The sequence below is a fragment of the Lycorma delicatula genome, chromosome 1 (genome assembly GCF_047948215.1).
Source record: "Lycorma delicatula isolate Av1 chromosome 1, ASM4794821v1, whole genome shotgun sequence".
NCBI lineage: Eukaryota > Metazoa > Arthropoda > Insecta > Hemiptera > Fulgoridae > Lycorma > Lycorma delicatula.
Window position 1 is genome coordinate 226,670,137 of NC_134455.1, and position 18,583 is coordinate 226,688,719.

Sequence of the window (18,583 nt, forward strand, 5' to 3'; positions counted from 1 at the left end):
AGAGTACAGGAAAAATCTGAGTCAACCAAAATGGAGGTGAAAGTAATTATCGAAAAAGCACCAGACACAGACGATAATAAGACTGTACGTACAGAAGCTCCAAAAGCTCAGAGAACAACTGTGGCGAGAGCATCTGTATCAGCCGGCCTAAGCACAGCCTTAGACATTGAATCAAGTTCATCTGCCGCTGAAAGTGCATCGCTTGCGAGTTTAGATTCAATTGCAACGATGCTCACAGCACCATTGAAGCTTCCATCACCTGATGTAAGCCGGCGAACGTCATTGGCATCAGAAAGAGAAGACGATGCCATGTCCGAAGCCTCAGACACACTGTCATCGGAATTTGAGGCCGTTCGCAGAATGGAAAAACGCAAGAAAGAATGGCCGAAAGGAAAGCCTAGGCGGTAATTTGTTGGATTTGAAATTAGAAGAATGTGAAATATTGAACATTTTTTCATGAAAATATGAATTATCGAACCGTTTTTTAAAATTGTTTTTGAAGTGGGATGGGGCTAATGACCAAAGTAGTCGATGCCCCTAAAAACCTCAAAAAAAAAAAAAATAATAAAAGTAATAAAAATAAAAAACGACAATAATAAACAAATAATAATCATAGTAATAATAACCACAATGCCCTGAGGTAGGTTATCCCCACGTTCGGAACACATCTACGTTCCACGTCCAGGGCGGCAACAACTGTACTTACGCACATTACATATAGGTGGCTAACAGGGCTCCGAGTATTGTTCTTGGTAATGTTCATTTTCAGCCGAACTACATCTACAGGCTGATTTTAAGGACTGGGTTTCGCGGTCACCTGCAGGTACGAATTTTTCTAACGATTAAGGACATGGATTCATACCACCATTAGAGCTGGCGATGTGGCGGTTAGGTCGAAGTTATTTGAAGGTGTAACGGAGGCCTTTCGCTGTCCACATGCTCCCCGCGATGGCAAGCATGTACTTAAGGTGCCCATGTTTTTCGGGGCATGGGAGCCCTGAAAACCTCGGTGTGTAAGGGCCTGGAGTCAGTGCAGAGACTGCGCATCCGCTCTCTGCTAAGACATATGCCGGTTCCACCGGAGTACCGGAACTGACCTCCAGGGTTGGTAGCCCTGGAGTGGGGGTGTACCCCGGCGGCTAGCCTTACTTCAGAAGGGATCGTTCTAACATGCAAGTTGAACAACCAAACGTGGCAGAGCGTTCACGTAAACACCCTTCTCTAGAACTAGCCGTTTCGTCTGAGGCAAAACGGAGAAAGAGCGTGGAATCAAGGAAAATTGAAGTTGAGGCTAGGAAAAGCTTGCAAAAAGCTTTCTTCAAGAACAACGTTCTGAAGCCGAAATATTTAATAATTACAAAGGAAGACGGTAATTTCTCGAGGGTGAGTCCGTTCCTCATCGCTCGAGAAATAAATAAATGTGCTGGAGGCCCTGTTAAGGAAATCAGAAAAACGTTCACGGGACTTCATGTAGAGACTGTAAATGATACACAGTCTAAGAAGATCCTAGGGCTAAAAAAAATAGGAGAATTGGCTGTAAGTGTTGATCCCCATGGTACACTCAACACCTCAAGGGGTGTTGTGGTCTGTCGGGATCTCTTAAACTGTTCAGAGCAAGAAATTGTTGAAGAACTAGCAGCACAAGGAGTAATAGAGTGTCGCCGATTGAACATGAGGAGGAATGGCGAAGTCCTTCCTTCAGCATCTCATGTTCTCACATTTAACCGGCCTACTTTGCCGGAGAAAGTTAGAGCGGGAATACATCGATTGGATGTGCGAGCATTTGTCCCACAGCCAATGAGATGCTTCAAATGTCAATGTTTTAGCCATACCGCTGTAAGATGTGAGAGACCGCAAATATGCGTGTGCGGCGATGAGGTGCATGAGGGAGAGCCGTGTAAAGAGCCTCCTACATGCATCAATTGTAAGGACAGCATTCATGTAGATCCAGGAATTGTCCTGTCTACAAAGACGAGGTAGCTGTGCAGGAAGTAAAAACCCTGCAAAAGGTCAGCTACTTCGAAGCAAAGAAGATTGTAAATGCCCGCAGACCTAGAGCAACAACAACTTATGCTCAGGCTGTGGCTGCTGTTCCTGCTTCTGCTCCAATTGCTGTAGATGAGACTCAAATTATAAACAAACTTGCGCCTACTTTGGCTAGCATGATTGAAAGGATCATCAAAAACAAGATGAAATCTTTCAGCAGTAAAGAATTTGTTAAGCCAAAGATAGTGGTACAGCCTGCTGAAGATAAATCTGTAAAAATGAAAGTTGCTCCTGTAGAAAAGAAAACGGACGCCAAACCAGAAGGTCAAGTCCGTATCAGCGAGATCCTTCAGGATAAGAAGAAAGAGTGTCATGGAGGCTGCCAAGCCTCCTGCAACTGAGGTCACCTCTAAACCACAGTGGCCACAAATATCCACGCAAGGGGGCAAGTGTCCCCTCTTCCACAGGCGGTGACCGGTGTGGCTCCCGTGTCGGGGGTCGGCCAGGTTGCCCCCTCTCAATCGGCGCCGATCCAAGCCCGTCGTCGTCGGCGGCTTCGATGGTCTCCGATTCGGAGACCGGAAGCTACACGGGCGACGACGTTCTCCGCGAACACGAAGCTGTTCGCAGCATGGAGAAGAAAAGAAAAAAAGGATGGCCGAAGGAAAAACCTAGGCTATAATTTAATTTAAAATCAGCAAGTCGATAGTACAATGGAACATCAATGGATGTTTTTCAAACATCCATGAGCTCCAACGCTTGGTACATGATGTAGACCCGATTTGTATATGTCTGCAAGAAACACATCTCAGCCGAAATGAAAATTTTAAATTAAAAGGATATGGTATATTTCGGCGAGATCAACCGCCAAATGTTAGAGTTAGAGGTGGAGTAGTGATACTAACATCGACCAGAGCAAATCTACAAGCGGTCGCCATTAAAATGAAGCGTCCGCTAGAGGTCACAGTTTGCAGCATATACCTGCCGTATTTTGATTGGAAGGAGGATGACATAGGAGGATTCATTTCTGAGCTTTCCCCACCTGTCTTACTGATGGGTGATTTTAATGCTCATAATTCTCTTTGGGGATCGGATCGAGTAGATCCCCGCGGAAGAGTATTGGAAGGGTTCCTGATGAATTCTGAACTTATTATTTTAAACGACGGGTCAGGAACCTTTTTCAATGCCAGAGATGGATCGACGTCCTGTATAGATCTTGCACTCATAAGCGTTTTGTTTTAGACGATTTGCATGGAAGCGATCATTTCCCGGTGCAAATTGTAACTGATGTTACAAGAAAAATATATCCCATCTCTAAAAGATGGCTGTTTGAAAAGGCGGATTGGACGAGCTTCACAGCTAGAACGTTACTCCATGAAACAACTGGAGTTATCGAGGACGATGTCGACGCTATAACAAATGCAATAATTGAGTCGGCATCGAGATTCATTCCCAAAACATCTGGGAAACTTATGAAGAAACCCGTTCCATGGTGGAACGATGAAATAAATGAAGCTATAAAAAGAAAGAAAAGAGCGTATAACGCCTTTAAGAAACGTCCTACCACAGAAAATCTTATTGACTTTAAGAAATACAGGGCGAATGCAAAACGTCTCATGATAGATTCTAAGAAACGATCCTGGCAGATTACGATACGTGTCATCCATCGGCAGAACCACTAATGCATCAGATGTTTGGAGGAAAGAGAAGGCGATTTGTGGGGGTAAAAATTTTTCTCCCATAACAAGCCTTCAAATTGAAGATGAAAAAGACAATTCAAATGAAAGCATAATAATAATAGCAGAGCTATTATCCAATCACTTCGAAAAAGCCAGCAAAACGGCCAACTACGAAGAAGATTTTCGAACAAAAAAAGAACTTGAAGGTCTACTAAACTTCGCAACTGAGTATAATTACTCATATAATGTACCATTTAAAATGGAAGAATTCATGAAAGCGTTGGAGAAAGCAGGCAACACAGCTGCTGATCCGGATGAAATCCATTATAATATGATCAGGCAGCTGAATACCACTGCAAAACGCAGATTATTAGAACTCTATAATCAAATATGGCGGGATGGAATTTACCCGCAGCAGTGGAAAAAAGCTCATGTTGTTCCAGTCCCAAATAAAAATAAAAATTTAACAGATCCCAATAGCTATCGTCCCATTTCCTTGACGTGCGCTATGGATAAAATTCTCGAAAAAATGATTACTAATCGACTCGTTTGGGTTTTAGAAAAAGAAAACCTGATATCACCATATCAAGCAGGTTTTCGACAATACCATTCTACCGCCGATCAAATGATCAACTTAGAGAACATTATATACAACAGCTTTATTACAAGGAAACATTGTGCCGGAGTCTTCTTTGATCTTCAGAAGGCTTAGATATGACCTGGCGTCATGGTATAATGTTCCAGATACATGAATGGGGCATTCGTGGCAATCTGTCAGTCTTACTAAGCAACTATATTAATGACCCTACTTTCCAAGTACGTGTCAACAATGAATATTCATCTGTAAAAATCTTGGAAAGTGGCATACAACAAGGTTCGCAGTTGAGCGGTACCTTGTTTATGATCGCCATTAATAAATTGATATTAGCCATTCCAGTAGAAATCAGCAAATGCGTCTATGATGATGATTTGGCAATTGTGTATGACAGCAACAAGACTGCTATGGTGAAATACAAATTGCAACGAGCGATTAACGCTCTAAATGAAGTTGCAAGGAATAATGGATTCCAATTTTCACCACAAAAAAACGTGCTGTGTACACTTCTGTAGGAAGAGGATTCCTCATCAAAGTCCTACGTTGACAATCGGCAATAATCCAATACAATTTAAGGATAATGTGAGATTTTTAGGACTAGTATTGGATAAATCCCTTACGTGGGGATTACACATACAGGACTTGAGTGTTAGATGCAAAAAAGCCCTAAACATTATCAAATGTTTATCGAACACTAATTGGGGCTCACATAAAGAGATTTTATTGAGATTATATAAGGCATTGGTTCAATCAAAACTAGACTACGGATGTATTGTATATTCATCCGCTAGGAAGTCGCATCTAAGAAAGTTAGACGTTATTCATAATAGCGGAATAAGATATGCGTCAGGCGCTTTCCGCACAAGTCCGGCGACTAGTCTAATGTCCGAAGCCGGAATAATGCCACTACATTATAGAAGAGAGATCGTTTTACTAAGATATGCAACAAACGTATGGGCTTTTCCTGCCCATATAAATCACAAACTTTTTACGAATCATTCGATGGCTGCATTATACGAACGTCGTGCTACCTATTCCAGACCAGCCGAAATTAAGTACCACGAATTAAGAAGAAAACACGAAATTGCTATTCCTGAGACACTAGCAATTTCCACGAGAGAAATACCACCATGACTCTTGCCGGTGGTAAATACAAGGTTGGATCTCTTTCAGGGAGAAATAAAAAAGAAGCCAGCAGTGATCATCCAACAGGAATTTTTAGCCACCGTCAGTAACTATGAAGAACATATCAGAATTTATACTGACGGCTCTAAAACTGAACATGGTGTTGGATGCTCCATATATGCAAATGGAGAAGCCCATTGTTGGAAACTGCCAGATATGGCCAGTGTTTATACGGCAGAACTTACTGCCATTCAGCAAGCTCTTCGCTTCACAGAACATTATTGCGAAGAGAGAGTGCTAATTTGTTCCGATTCTCTAAGTGCACTTGTTGCAATTCGGAACAAAAACATTAAGGATGTCTAATTTCAAACATCTTGTTCATTTTATACGTTTTAAATCAACGAGGACAGCGATGCATATTTGTATGGACTCCAGGGTATGCTGGTATTACAGATAATGAGAGCGCAGGCGAAGCAGCCAGAAAGGCAACAGTCTGCGATGATTTGGCTGCATTTCCTGTAAGAGTGGCAGATGTTAAAAATTGTCTAACTAACGTAGTAAAAAACAAGTGGAATACTGAATGAAGGAGTTTAAATACAAAATTAAACTCAGTAAAAACTTCTCCATATAAATGGAAAAGCGACGTGAAGTTGACTCGCCGAGAACAAGTAGCTGTGACCAGACTTAGAATCGGTCACACGCGAATAATAAATTCATTTTCGTTAACCGGCGATGAGAGACCAATGTGCGGTGTTTGCAATAAAACACTTACAATTAAGCATCTAATAGAAGAGTGTACAATATATGAGGACCTCAGAAAGAGGTTCCGTCTAAGAAATGATATTACTGCTGATTTAGCTAATGGAAATGAAAGAAAAATAGTTGCATATTTACACGCCAGTGGACTTCTTAAAAGTCTATAAAAATGGAAATTTTAAAGCTGTGTTAAAGAGTCTCTAAGAGGTAGTTTCATCCATATATGGGAGTCTTGAAGCGTGACGGGAGGTAGCCCTCTTGCCTAGGCCACCCTGGCTTGTCTGCATTCAAGAGCAGTGAGTCGGGGTGTGTCCAATGATGGCATGGGGGACCGTCACGGGTGGTCTGAGGGCGCGAGGCTGTGGGTGGGCGCAATGCATGCCTGTAGCCTGTTTATATGGAGAGTCAACTGCCACGGCATCCTGGCGCGACTGATATTCTGCTTAACGGTGGTTCTGGTTGCCCCGAGGGTGCTAAAATTAACAAATAATCGAGACAGGTAGAAGAAGATAATGGTATTGATAACTTGTATTTTTAATTTCATGGTTTTTTTGAGAACGTTATCTCAAATTTTAATATCGGGGCCCTTTACATCCCGTAAGTGTTGTGCTTGTCTTTGTTATTTGTGTTTTAATGTTCTGTGTAGTTTGTGTTTTTAAATAAAATGTAAGGGCCCTTTACACCCTTACATATGACGATCCTAATGGTGATACTAATTTCTTTCTAAGAAAGTGACGAGGGCTAATGACCTTAGTAGTCGATGCCCGACTACTAAGGTCGGGCATCGACCTTATTGTAGAAATAAAAAAAAATAAAAAAAATAAAAATAAATAACCTCAACAACAACACTAATATTAATAACGCCCTGAGGTAGATAATCTCCACATCCAGAACATAACATCTACGTTCCACGTCCAGGTGGAAACAGCTGTACATATGTACTATTCATAATGTTGGCTAACGGGGCTCCGAATGTTTTCCCTCGGAGATGGAATTTTCTTCGGCCCGATTCTACCTACGGCCGTAATACAAGGACTGGAATTTTGGCCACCTGCAGATATGAAGAACTTTAATGATTAAGGAAATGGATTTACACTATATTTAGAGTTGGCGATGTGGCGGCCAGGGTCAAAGTGATTACAGGTATAACGGAGGTCCTTCTGCTGTCCACATGCCCCCGGCGAGGGCAAGCATGTAGTTAGGCTCCTATGTATGTCGGTGCATGGGAGCTCTGAAAACTTCGGTGTGTAAGGGCCTGGAGTCAGTGCAGGGACTGCGCATCCGCTCCCTGCCAGGACGTATGCCGGTTCCACCGGAGTACTGGACCGGACCTCCGGGGTTGATAGCCCTGGTGTATCCCGGCGGCTAGCCTTGCTACAGAAGGGACAGAAAATAATGCAAGTTGAACAATCTCCAAACGTGACAGAGGATTCACGTAAACACCCTCGACTTGAATCACCCGTTTTGCCTGAAGCAAAACGGAGGAAGAGTTTTGAGACCCCAAGCTTAGGGAAAGAGGCGTAGAGTATCCAGAAAGCTTTGTATAAGAGTAGTTTTTGTAAACCAAAATATCTGGTTATTAGTAAAGAGGATGGAAATTTTTCGAGGATAAGGTCTTTCCTTATCGCTCGAGAGATAAATAATTGTGCTGAAGGCCCAGTAAAGGAAATTCATAAATCTTAAAACGGACTCCATGTAGAGACGACTGATGACAACTAGTCGCAGAAGATCCTTGGGCTAAAGAAGATAGGTGAGGTTGCTGTACGGGTCGATCCTCAAAGCACCCTCAATGCCCAAGGAGTGTTGTGGTTGTTTTCGGGATCTACTCAATTGCACGGAGCAGGAGATTGTAGAAAAGTTGACACCTCAAGGAATCATTGAATGCTGAAGGCTGAACATGAGAAGGAACGGCGAAGTTCTTTCGTCTGCCTCTCATGTCCTTACTTTTAAAAAACCAACCCTGTCGGAGAAAGCGCGTGCAGGTATACACAGATTGAATATGCGGGCTTTTGTGCGGCAACAAATTAGAAGTTTTACGTGTCAACGTTTTGGCTACACCGCTGCTCGGTGCGAAAGGCCACAAATATGCATGTTTGGTGAGGAAATTCATGAGGGAGAACCATTCAAGGATCCTCCTTCTTGTGAAACTGCAAAGGACAACATTTATGTAGATCAAGAAACTGTCCTGCTTACAGAGACGAGGTGGCTGTGCAAGAAGTCAAAATTCTGCAGAAGATCAGCTACCTCAAAGCAAAGAAGATTGTAAGTGCACGCAAGCCTAGAGCAACAACTTATGCTCAGGCTGCGGCTTTGATACAGACCAGCTTCTCGGCAAACTTGCGCCCACACTGACCACTATAGTTGAGAGATTAATTCACAATAGAATGAAGTTTCTCACTCATAAGGAATTTATAAAGTCTGTGATAAAGATACAGCCCGCAGCTAATACATCGAATATAAGTAAAAGCGCATCTGAACAGAAGCAGACAGCTTGCTAAACCGTACAAGGTTCCAGTGAGTCTGCACAACATTTTAGATGATGGTGTGAAAATAGTGGTTGCTTTGGAGTCTTCTAAGATGCTCCCAAGCCTCCTTCAACTGAGCTGGTCTCCAAACCACAGAGATCACCAAAAACCATACAGGGGGGCCTGATTATCCACTGCCTGAGGGGGTGAATGGTGCGGATCCTGTTGCCAGGGTCTCCCAGTTTCCCGCCTCTTAATTGGCGCCTAAACCAACCGCCGATCCATGTCCGCTGCTTCGGTGGTCTCCAATTCAGAGTCCGGGAGCTATACGGACATTCTTAACAAACACGAAGGTATTTGTAAAATGGAAAAGAAGAGAAAAACGATGGCCGAGAGGCAAACCAAGAGATTAAGAGTTAGAGGTGGAGTAGCTATATTAACATCGACTAGAGCTTCCACCGAAGCGGTTGAAATAAACACAAATCTGCAACCGCTGCAGATCACTATCTCCAGCATACTCATATATTTGCCGAATTTTGATTGGAAGGAGGATAACATAACACGATTAATTGCTCAGCTCCGTCACCCAGTGAACAGCTCCGTCAGTGGGTGAACTTAATGCACATAATTCTCTTTGGGGGTCGGATCAAGTAGATCCTCGAGGAAGAGTATTGGAAAAGTTCCTACTGAATTCTGATTTCATTATCTTAAATGATGGTTCAGGAATTTATTTAAATCCCAGAGAAGATCGACGTCCTGTGTAGATCTAGCACTTATAAGTGGATCGATAGCACCGAGGTACACTTTCTATGTTTTAGAGGATCTACATGGAAGCGATCAATTTCCGGTGCAAATTGTAACTGATGTTACAAGAAAAATACCCATCTCCAAAAGATGGCTGTTTGATAAGGCAGATTGGACGAGATTCACAGTTAGGACGATACTCCCTGAAACAACTGGAGTTAACCCACCGGCTTGGTCTAGTGGTGAACGCATCTTCCCAAATCAGCTGATTTGGAAGTCCAGAGTTCCAGCGTTCAAGTCCTATAAAGTCAATTATTTTTACACTGATTTGAATATTAGAGCGTGGATACCGTTGTTCTTTGGTGGCTGGGTTTCAATTAACCACACATCCCAGAAATGGTCGAACAGAGACTGTACAAGACTACACTTCATTTACACTCATACATATCATCCTCATTCATCCTCTGAAGTATGTGAAAGGTAATTACCGGAGACTAAACGGGAAAAGAAAAAAACAACTGGAGTTATGAAAGCCGATGTCGACACTATAACTAATACCATACTTGATTCGGCATCATGATATATTCCTAAAACTCAAGAAGCGACCAGTTCCGTGGTGGAACGATGAAATAAGTGAAACTGTTAAAAGAACGAAAAAAGCGTTTGTATTTCTGTTATTGGATTACACGTATTTCTGCTAGGATTGTTTATTAGCATCTATCATAAATCTTTTTGCATACACTCTGTATTTCTTAAAACCAATTAGGTTTTCTAATTGCTTTAATTAGAAATTATTAGGTTTTCTAATTCGGACATTTCTTAAAAGCGTCACGATGGCACACTTCCCCACTTCTTTTGTGACGTTTCCACTCATTTAAATCATTTCCCTGAGAAATGAAGGTCGTGAAGGTCCACATTCCTGGCCTCCAAAATCACCTGATCTAACCCCTTTAGAGTTTTGCGTTTGGAGATGAATGAAAAATATTTTATATAAAACAAAAATAAATTCTTGTGAGGAATTAATTATCCGCATTATGGATGCGGCTGAGCAACTTAAGGACAGCCCTGAAGAACTTAAAAGAGCAACAAAAGTAATACATCAGCGTAACATGAAATGAGTTGAAAATGGGGGGCTCATTTTTTGACATTTGTTATAAACCGGTACACTTTGGTCTAGTGTACTGCTTCTAAATAAAATTCCAATTTTTTTAAATTTTCTTTGTTTCACTTAACTTACGCCATTTATTTTTTCAAAATTAAATATTCTTCAAGTTATGTTTAAACATTTTTTGTGTTTATAACCCATTTAACAAAATTATTGTATGTCAAACATAAAAAAAAAACAGGGTTTTGTACCTAATTAATTGATTAACTTCCTAAAATTTTCAGTACAACTTCATTTCACGAGGAGCTAAAATGCGAGTGAAAATTTTCACTAGCCGTAACTCGCAAACGAAGCATTTTAAAACATATGTTTATATGAACTTTTTCCATTACTTTCACGAGTAGAATAGGTCATGAAAGTTCCGGGAGAAATTCGTGATACACTCTGTATATTACTGTGTAATATTGTGTATATACAGAACGATATTAAAGTATGGAAACGGCTTCATATTTCATAACTAGTGATAAAAAAGTGCAGATCACATAGTTAGAAAATTATTACTTAATGGTGTCTTTGTCCGTCATATTGAACCAAACAATTTTTTTTTTTTATTTAAATAGAAAGAAAGATATGTGATACCCAAATTTAATGAAAAATTTATGGGAAAAACGATGACGAAAACCTTTTCTTGCTAAATGCCTTAGTTTTTTAATTATAAGCTAAGTTGTAAAAACAGAAAAACCAGGCAGTAATAAAACGAGGTAAAACTCTCCGTAGTACCTTTTTTATTTGTATTATCTTAAGTACAAACATCCATCAACAAAATTTAAATATTTAATGTTGGAATTAATGGCTAAAACATTAATAACAATAGCCTTCACAATAATAAATAGTACATAATAATATTAATAATAATAATACACAATAACTAATAATTTGCAACACCAATACAAATTAAATGACTAGGTTATCTGATATTATTTACTTTTTATCAAAATGTTTAATTTAAAAATTTCGTTAAATGTTTTCGTTTTTAAATTACTTTAGAAATATTTTTTCTTTTAAATTTTAAAACATTTATTACAAATTTAGAGTAGCAAATCTGTTGTTACTTTACAAAAAATACAAGTTATTAACTTCTTATTCTGGTTTCTTATTTTAACATACAAATAAGGTTTTTGATTGTCTCTAAATTACGTACCTATTTAAGAATTAAGTCGTAGTGGTTCAATCTTTGGCCTCTAGTGCAAGTCTTTTTATTATTACCTTCATTTATTCGTTTGGTTTTATAAAATAATAATGGATTTTTTAAGCGATACCAAAAGAATAACTGTGTTGATGATGTACGGGTACGGTAGTAGAGTACGGTCTTTACAAGAGGTATGTGATTTATTTAATAATAGGTTTCAAAACAGAGAACCAATAAGTAAATTGACTGTGACCAAGACAGCACAATGACTTGAAGAAATCGCTACTGTAAGAAATTGTCCTTGCACCGGGAGAGCAAAAACTGCCACTAATGATGCAAAGTCATTAGATGTTTTGCAGACGTTTGTTTAGGACGCTCATTAAGGATTCAGAAAACTGTTATCCAACATGACATTAGTTATTTTTTAGTTAAAAAAATTCTTAAAAATAATTTTCTCGCTTATAAGCTACGTCTTGTGCAAAAAATTTCAGAGAAGATTTTGATCCTCTGTTTTGTGATAATATCATGTAAAAAATAGACTTGAAAGCAAATTTTTCGAATTGAATAATATTTACAGACGGTTAAGTGGACATAAGAATAGGCATATCTGCCAATGATCAATGATAATTCCAGATAGATATTAGGGCGATACACGCAGTACTCTGAGAAAGGAAATTTTTGAGCAGGAATCGTGTTGTAGGACCTTTTATTTTAGAAGGAAATCTTATAGGAGATGCTTATTGTAACTTGTTAGCCAGTAGGATTTTACCAAATATCCAGGAAAACTGTGGACAATTAGATAACTTATGGTTTTAGCAAGATGGGGCGCCAACTCATTATTATCTAAGGATGCGGCGTATTTTAAATGAAATATTTCCAGATCATTGGTTAAGACTGTCGCCGAATAGCTTCGATGGCACGTGGCACTTACTACCCTTATGGTAGCCCTGAAAAGGACCGTTTTTGTTGTCGATTGGCTTCGACAGCTCGTTGTAAATTCTAACCTTATGGTAGCCCTGAGAAGGGTTGTTGTCGAATGGCTTCGACTGTTCGTACTTCATAACCTTGTGATAGCCCTGAAAAGGGCTGTTTTTTGCGTTACCTCCGAGAAGAGCTGTTGGGTCCGGAAGCTGGTCTCCGGCGAAGTCGGGGAGTTGCGGCTCGTACATTGAAGTCCGACCGGGCTTTCTCTCAGCGACAGTTGAGTCCCCACTATAGCGTGGCAGTGCTGGCCCCCAGAGCCCCGCAGTGTCGGGTCGGCGTCGGTCGTCCTTTGCCGGCGCGGCCGAGGCAGTTCTCCCCGAGCGATCCCACGCTAGATCGGCTCCTGCGGCTGAGTCCGCCGGCCAGGGCGATTGACGCCCGTCGAGCTGGAGCTGGAGCGGGAAAGTGGCGTTCACATCCAGCGACTTCCTCGGCGGGCCGACTAGGCCTGCTGCTCCGTCGGGGAAGTTGGCATCCGCCGGGAGGTCCCACGTTGAGCCGGCCAGGGAACTTCTGGTTTCTTCCATCTTCTTCTTCTTGGTCTTCTCCAGGTGGTGGTCGACGATGAGTTGGAAATTCGGAATGGAATGGAATGCAAAGTTGGCGGGAGTTTATAGATTCTCCCTACGGATCGCAGAACCTGGACAGTGTCCCTTGCTGCTGGATGATTCTATCGGGCGTGTTTTAAAAGGTTTATTTTACGTGACGGGTCTAATTTTTCAGTTTTTGTCTAATTTAATATTCAATTTAATCAATTTAATATTTTTTGTTTTTTTTTAAGGTCGGGTTTAATTGCATTCCAATCCGTTGTTAAACCAGCATTATCAAACCCATTTTATGGGCAGACCGCGGAAGGCTAGGCTTATGAAACCTGTCCTCCCGACGTAATTCCCCTTCAGACCGTCCACTGAAGTCCTTTCGGTGCTAACGGTTAATAGGCTAGCAGGAATACGCCACAACGGGGCACTAACTGTATGGAGGGAGCAATGCGCCCCCCCTTCTCCGGAGGAGTCGCAATTGCTGATTTAAGTTAATTTAAATGTAAGTTTTAAAAGGAAAGGTTGAGTAGAAGCTCTTCATCCACTTCTGTCATGGCTGCCTGTTGGGACGCATCTCTGCTGGTCTCTTTTCCAGACTCCTGTCCGTGATGTTGGGTCGAGTAGAGGGTCTTCCTTCTTCTTCCGATGACCTCTTCACTCTTCTTTGGCCTGCACTTTCCGAGAATTGGCAGTAACCGAAGTTACATACCATTAACCTTAGTATTCCCGTGGCCCCGAAGGGCTGAACGGGGGAAAGTACAGGTTTCTTCTTTCTTCCATGCTGTCAGTGGCTGCTGGGCAGGTGACTGCTGGGCTCGTTCCCTCATTCTTCTTTCTTGAAAGGAAAGGGGATAGGGAACTTACAAATTTAGTGATAGCTATTTACGATCGCGGTTTTGGGACGGCAAAAAAAAAAAGGAATTTATATTTTATTTTTATTTTGGGATGGCGGGATTAAAGGAAGGCCGTTTCCCTCTCTATTTCGTTGAGTGCTTAGCCAAAGACCAAGACGGCACGACGAGTCACTCCACACCCACGTCTCTCACGTTTCTGAAACAAGAGAAACAAACCACATGCACGAAAAAAAAAAAAGAACTTACCGCATGTTATTGCTCTGAGACCGTATAACTCGTTGACTTGTACAGTTTACACTCGAAAACCATTCACTCGCGGTTGGAAATTCACTCTCGTGCACGCTCTTTTATTGGAGCCTGAGAGTGGTGGGGCTGCAGCGCTGCTATAGTGGGAGAACTGCGCGGTGGGAGTGATGCTTGTATCAGCGCGTCCGTATACGGTACGTCCCACTCACATCGTTGCTACCGTTATCACCTGCCGATATTAAATTAGGCATATATGTGGTAAGAAGTCATAAAGAAGATAAGATAATGGTTTTCCAGGTCTACAGATCTGTCTCCACTAGATTATTATCTTTTGGGTTACTTAAAACTAAATGAATACAAGCAAAACCTGTAAACATTGATGACTTACAAAGGTGTAAAATTGAGAATCTTACTATATCACCAAACACGAAACAATTTATGAACGAATAAAGGTCAGCGCATTTAAAAATGACAGCGCTTCCGCCGTCATTTTTAATAACTTATATATTCATTTAAAAGATCTTCCCATATATTTATAATTTTTTTCTTTTGCAGAACTTATATAAATTTTTATATTGATTAATATGTCGATAAGTTTTTAAATGAAACTAATTTTTTAAAAGATCCCTGAATTTTCTGCATCTTCATTTAAGAAATAATAGTTATTTAATTTAAATTAACGCCTTCTAAATTTGTTTTATGTTTAGTATCTGAACGTATTTTCTTCACTCTTATTGTATGTAATTAATATTTTTAAGTATTATTATGGACATATTTTTTATTATTAATTTTTAATTTTGAGACAAATTCTTCCTACCCTTTCCTAACATGATCTTTTTAATCCATAGTTAAGTGTGATCTGAATAAAATATTTATTTTTGTCTAGTAAATACGTTACTGTAAATATATTAGGACGTACTTTACTTATATTTTAATCATTGTTTAATAGAATTAAATTTCATTCTATGATCTTTTTGCTTTTGATGTTTTTGTATTGGCTTTTTTTGTAATTATTGTCACTTTACAAAGTATTGTACTTATTTGGTTTATGTTTTGGAATAATGTGAAATAAACATAGTAATATTATGTTTAAATGTACAATTTATCAAGTGACTCTAAGTCGTTCAGTAATAAGTTTTGAGTAGGTTACGGATTAGAAACGAGTGAATGTTGCAGCTAAGCAAGAGAACAGAAATTTTACTTAACATTTAAAGAAATTGCTGATACAGAGAAGTAGAATAAAGTTCTTCCACTATAATAGAGGGTTATCTGTGTCGTCTTTATACCTAAAAAACAGCATGTGAGAAGTCAGAAGACATGCAGAGAACAGTTAAGCGCGCATGTTCAGCATAATTAATTTGTAATTGAGAAGATTACGAAACGACTAATTACTTTTTTAGATCGTTACTTAAAAATTGTTTACTTCGGCCTACAACGTATTAAGTTCAGTTGTATAATTTTACGCTTTTATAAAAATGACGGATTTTTTTCCGATTGATACGTTGATAGTGACATCAAGTTATTTACATGACATTATTTTAATTCTTCGAAAAGTTATTTTAACATGATCGTTTTTTTTTTGGTACGAGATGAAATGAATTGAAGATCAAATAGTTTAAAAATCAGCCGAATATAATTTTCAATATAAAAAGTAACAAAGATAGTAGGGTTGTAATATCTCACTATCTTAAAGTCGACAATTTTCTACTCACAATTAAAAGATGTTTTATTTTTTTAAATTGATTAAATTAAAGATTATACTTTTTGATTAATTAAAATTAAAGTACATAAAACCGGTTATTATTGCAAAGTAGAAATAGGGAAATCAATCCACAGCTACTTAATGGTTAAATATATCGTTTCGTAGATAATAGAATTCTCCGTATTTCATTTCAATCATCATAAATATTCTTATTCTCTATATATATTTTGAAAATCTTACAATAACATTTTACAATAAAATTTTAACAGATTGACAATAACATTTTACTTATAGTCAGGGTTAGTTAAAGTGTAAGAAGATACAGTCAAGTTAATATCCATTACGACTTTTCTATGCTGCAGTCGTTTGAAGTCACGATTCGATTGCTGATTAAGCAGATCATGTAATATTTGGTAGATAAAAAAAAATCAATTAGTACAAACGATAGGTATTCATACATTACGAAGTTCTGTTTTATTTATAAAAAAAACAAAACAAAAAAATACAGTATAATTGAAATTTTAACATATATATAAATATATTATAAAGTATATATATTAGATGTGAATTTTCTTCATAATTATTACTCATGTTAATTTTACTGTTTATTTTAATTAATTATCCTGAGTAATTCACAAGTGTCATTAGTGTATCTTTGATACTAGACAGCAAATTGTGTTTACTTATCTTATGGGTTTAACTATAGACGACTGAAATTTATTTTTCATCTTTAATTATAAATAGATGTATCATTTACCAATTGTAGTTATTAGTAAATAAGAAATACAACTAATTAATTTGACAATATTTTGAAGGTAAAATACAAGATATATGTTTTTTTTTTTTTACAGTGAAATAAACAATTCACTGCCTAGTACACGAAGGCGTTTCTTGAAAAATAACTTTAATGATTACTGTGAAGGTTCAAGTTTGCATGGCGTAAAATATTTGGTGGCCAAAGATCGGCCATGGATTGAAAGGTAATATAAAATTACTTTAAAAAATGTAGCACAAGCTGGATTATTGCCTTAAATGTAAGATGTATGTTAAGTTGTGGTATTGCAATTTATGAATGCGCCCATTAAATCTTTCACGTAGCGGATCTAACACAGCGACTGATCAATGATGCTCGTAATTCACTGGAAGTCCTTCCTCACAGTCTTTGAATATTCCAAAATTTTAAACAAGCAGTCGGTCAGTTGCTTTCTCGATGAAGTGTTCCTATTCTGGTAGTTCGGTAATGTAGTTTTATTGCGAATCGGTTCAAGGCTATTGCTACACTTGTAACAAAACGGTGGTGATTGCCACAAAATTGTCATCACTTTTATGAATTGTCGTGTTTATGCTTAAAATCTAACAATAAGTGACTTTTTATAACAAAACAGCAACAAAAGTATATTTTTGTATCGTTCAGTCCTTTTAGAACAGTAACATATCAGGTTAAACTGAATGTTCAGTTAACACAGGCATTTTCAAAGAAACACTATATTTCACAAAATTCTTCAATTTCACCAGGAATAATCTGGTGTGGAGTCCACATGACTTCCTTGTACGCCTATTAAATTACATAGATACATTTTTGGCCGCACTTCATTTAAACTTATTTCATTTGAAAGTGAGATACAGTCCTCCAATTCTTTAATAAACTGGACAGTTACACAATTACATTGTGATGCACACCATATTGCATCACTTTTTTTTGTGGTGTCCGTATCAGCATTTTATATTGGTTTATGTATTAATTATGTTTCATGTCGCTCAAGTAGTGTGTGGTGTAAGTGAGAACGTGTCGGATACGTAACCATGCACACATCGATTAAAAAAAAAAGTTAAAAAAATATATGTGTATTTTTAACTTTATATTTAATATATTTTTTTAATTGTTTTTTTTTTAATTGTAACGTAACTTTTTTTTAAAGTCTATTGATTTATTAATAATTATTAACCTCTGTAAAGATTTATGAATAAAATGAAAAGTGCATAAAATTATATTTCACTAATTCACTTTTTTTCACTTTTTTATTGTTATTGAATTATTATTTACTGGAATTTTTTTTACATAGGTTAATTTATTAATAAATCAATATACTTAAACAAAAATAGTTAAAAAGAATTACATGTATGTGGAGTCAGATTCTAATCGATTTGCCTTCCTCTTGATCTATAACTCAGGAACCAAAAAAAGATCTCAATGAGGGCTTATTAATGCAGTTAATAAATAGTTCAAAATCTAAACCTTTTGGATTTTTGCTTTCTTAGACACTTTTAGTGCAGTCGATTACAATCAAAAGGGGAGGTCAACAATTAGATATTATAACAGTCCTAAATCAAAAATTTCAACATCCTACGGCTAATCGTTTTTGAGTTACGCGAAATACGTATGTACGTACAGACATCACGCCAAAACTAGTCAAAATGGATATTTCCGTTGAAATCAGAAAATCTAAATTTTTCGCGATCATAATATTTCCTTTACTTCGTACAAGGAAGTAAAAATACTTATGCATAAAAGTTGTTTATATCAGGGCTTTCAACAAACGATATCCTTAAGTGTAATAATATCCTTTAAAGAATTGGTAGGATTTAACACTTGAGGTAATATTGCTGTGAGAAA

The 18,583-nt window shown here is 38.3% G+C and overlaps 1 protein-coding gene across 1 annotated transcript in view; it reads left to right on the top strand.

Annotated features, from left to right (window-relative positions):
• LOC142317768 (pickpocket protein 28-like) overlaps nt 1-18,583 on the top strand; it is an 88,970-nt gene that overhangs the window by 15,797 nt on the left and 54,590 nt on the right. Inside the window, exon 2 of the mRNA XM_075354318.1 lies at nt 16,821-16,949. Within this exon, the coding sequence (XP_075210433.1) occupies nt 16,821-16,949 (129 nt within the window). The remainder of the gene's footprint in view (nt 1-16,820; nt 16,950-18,583) is intronic.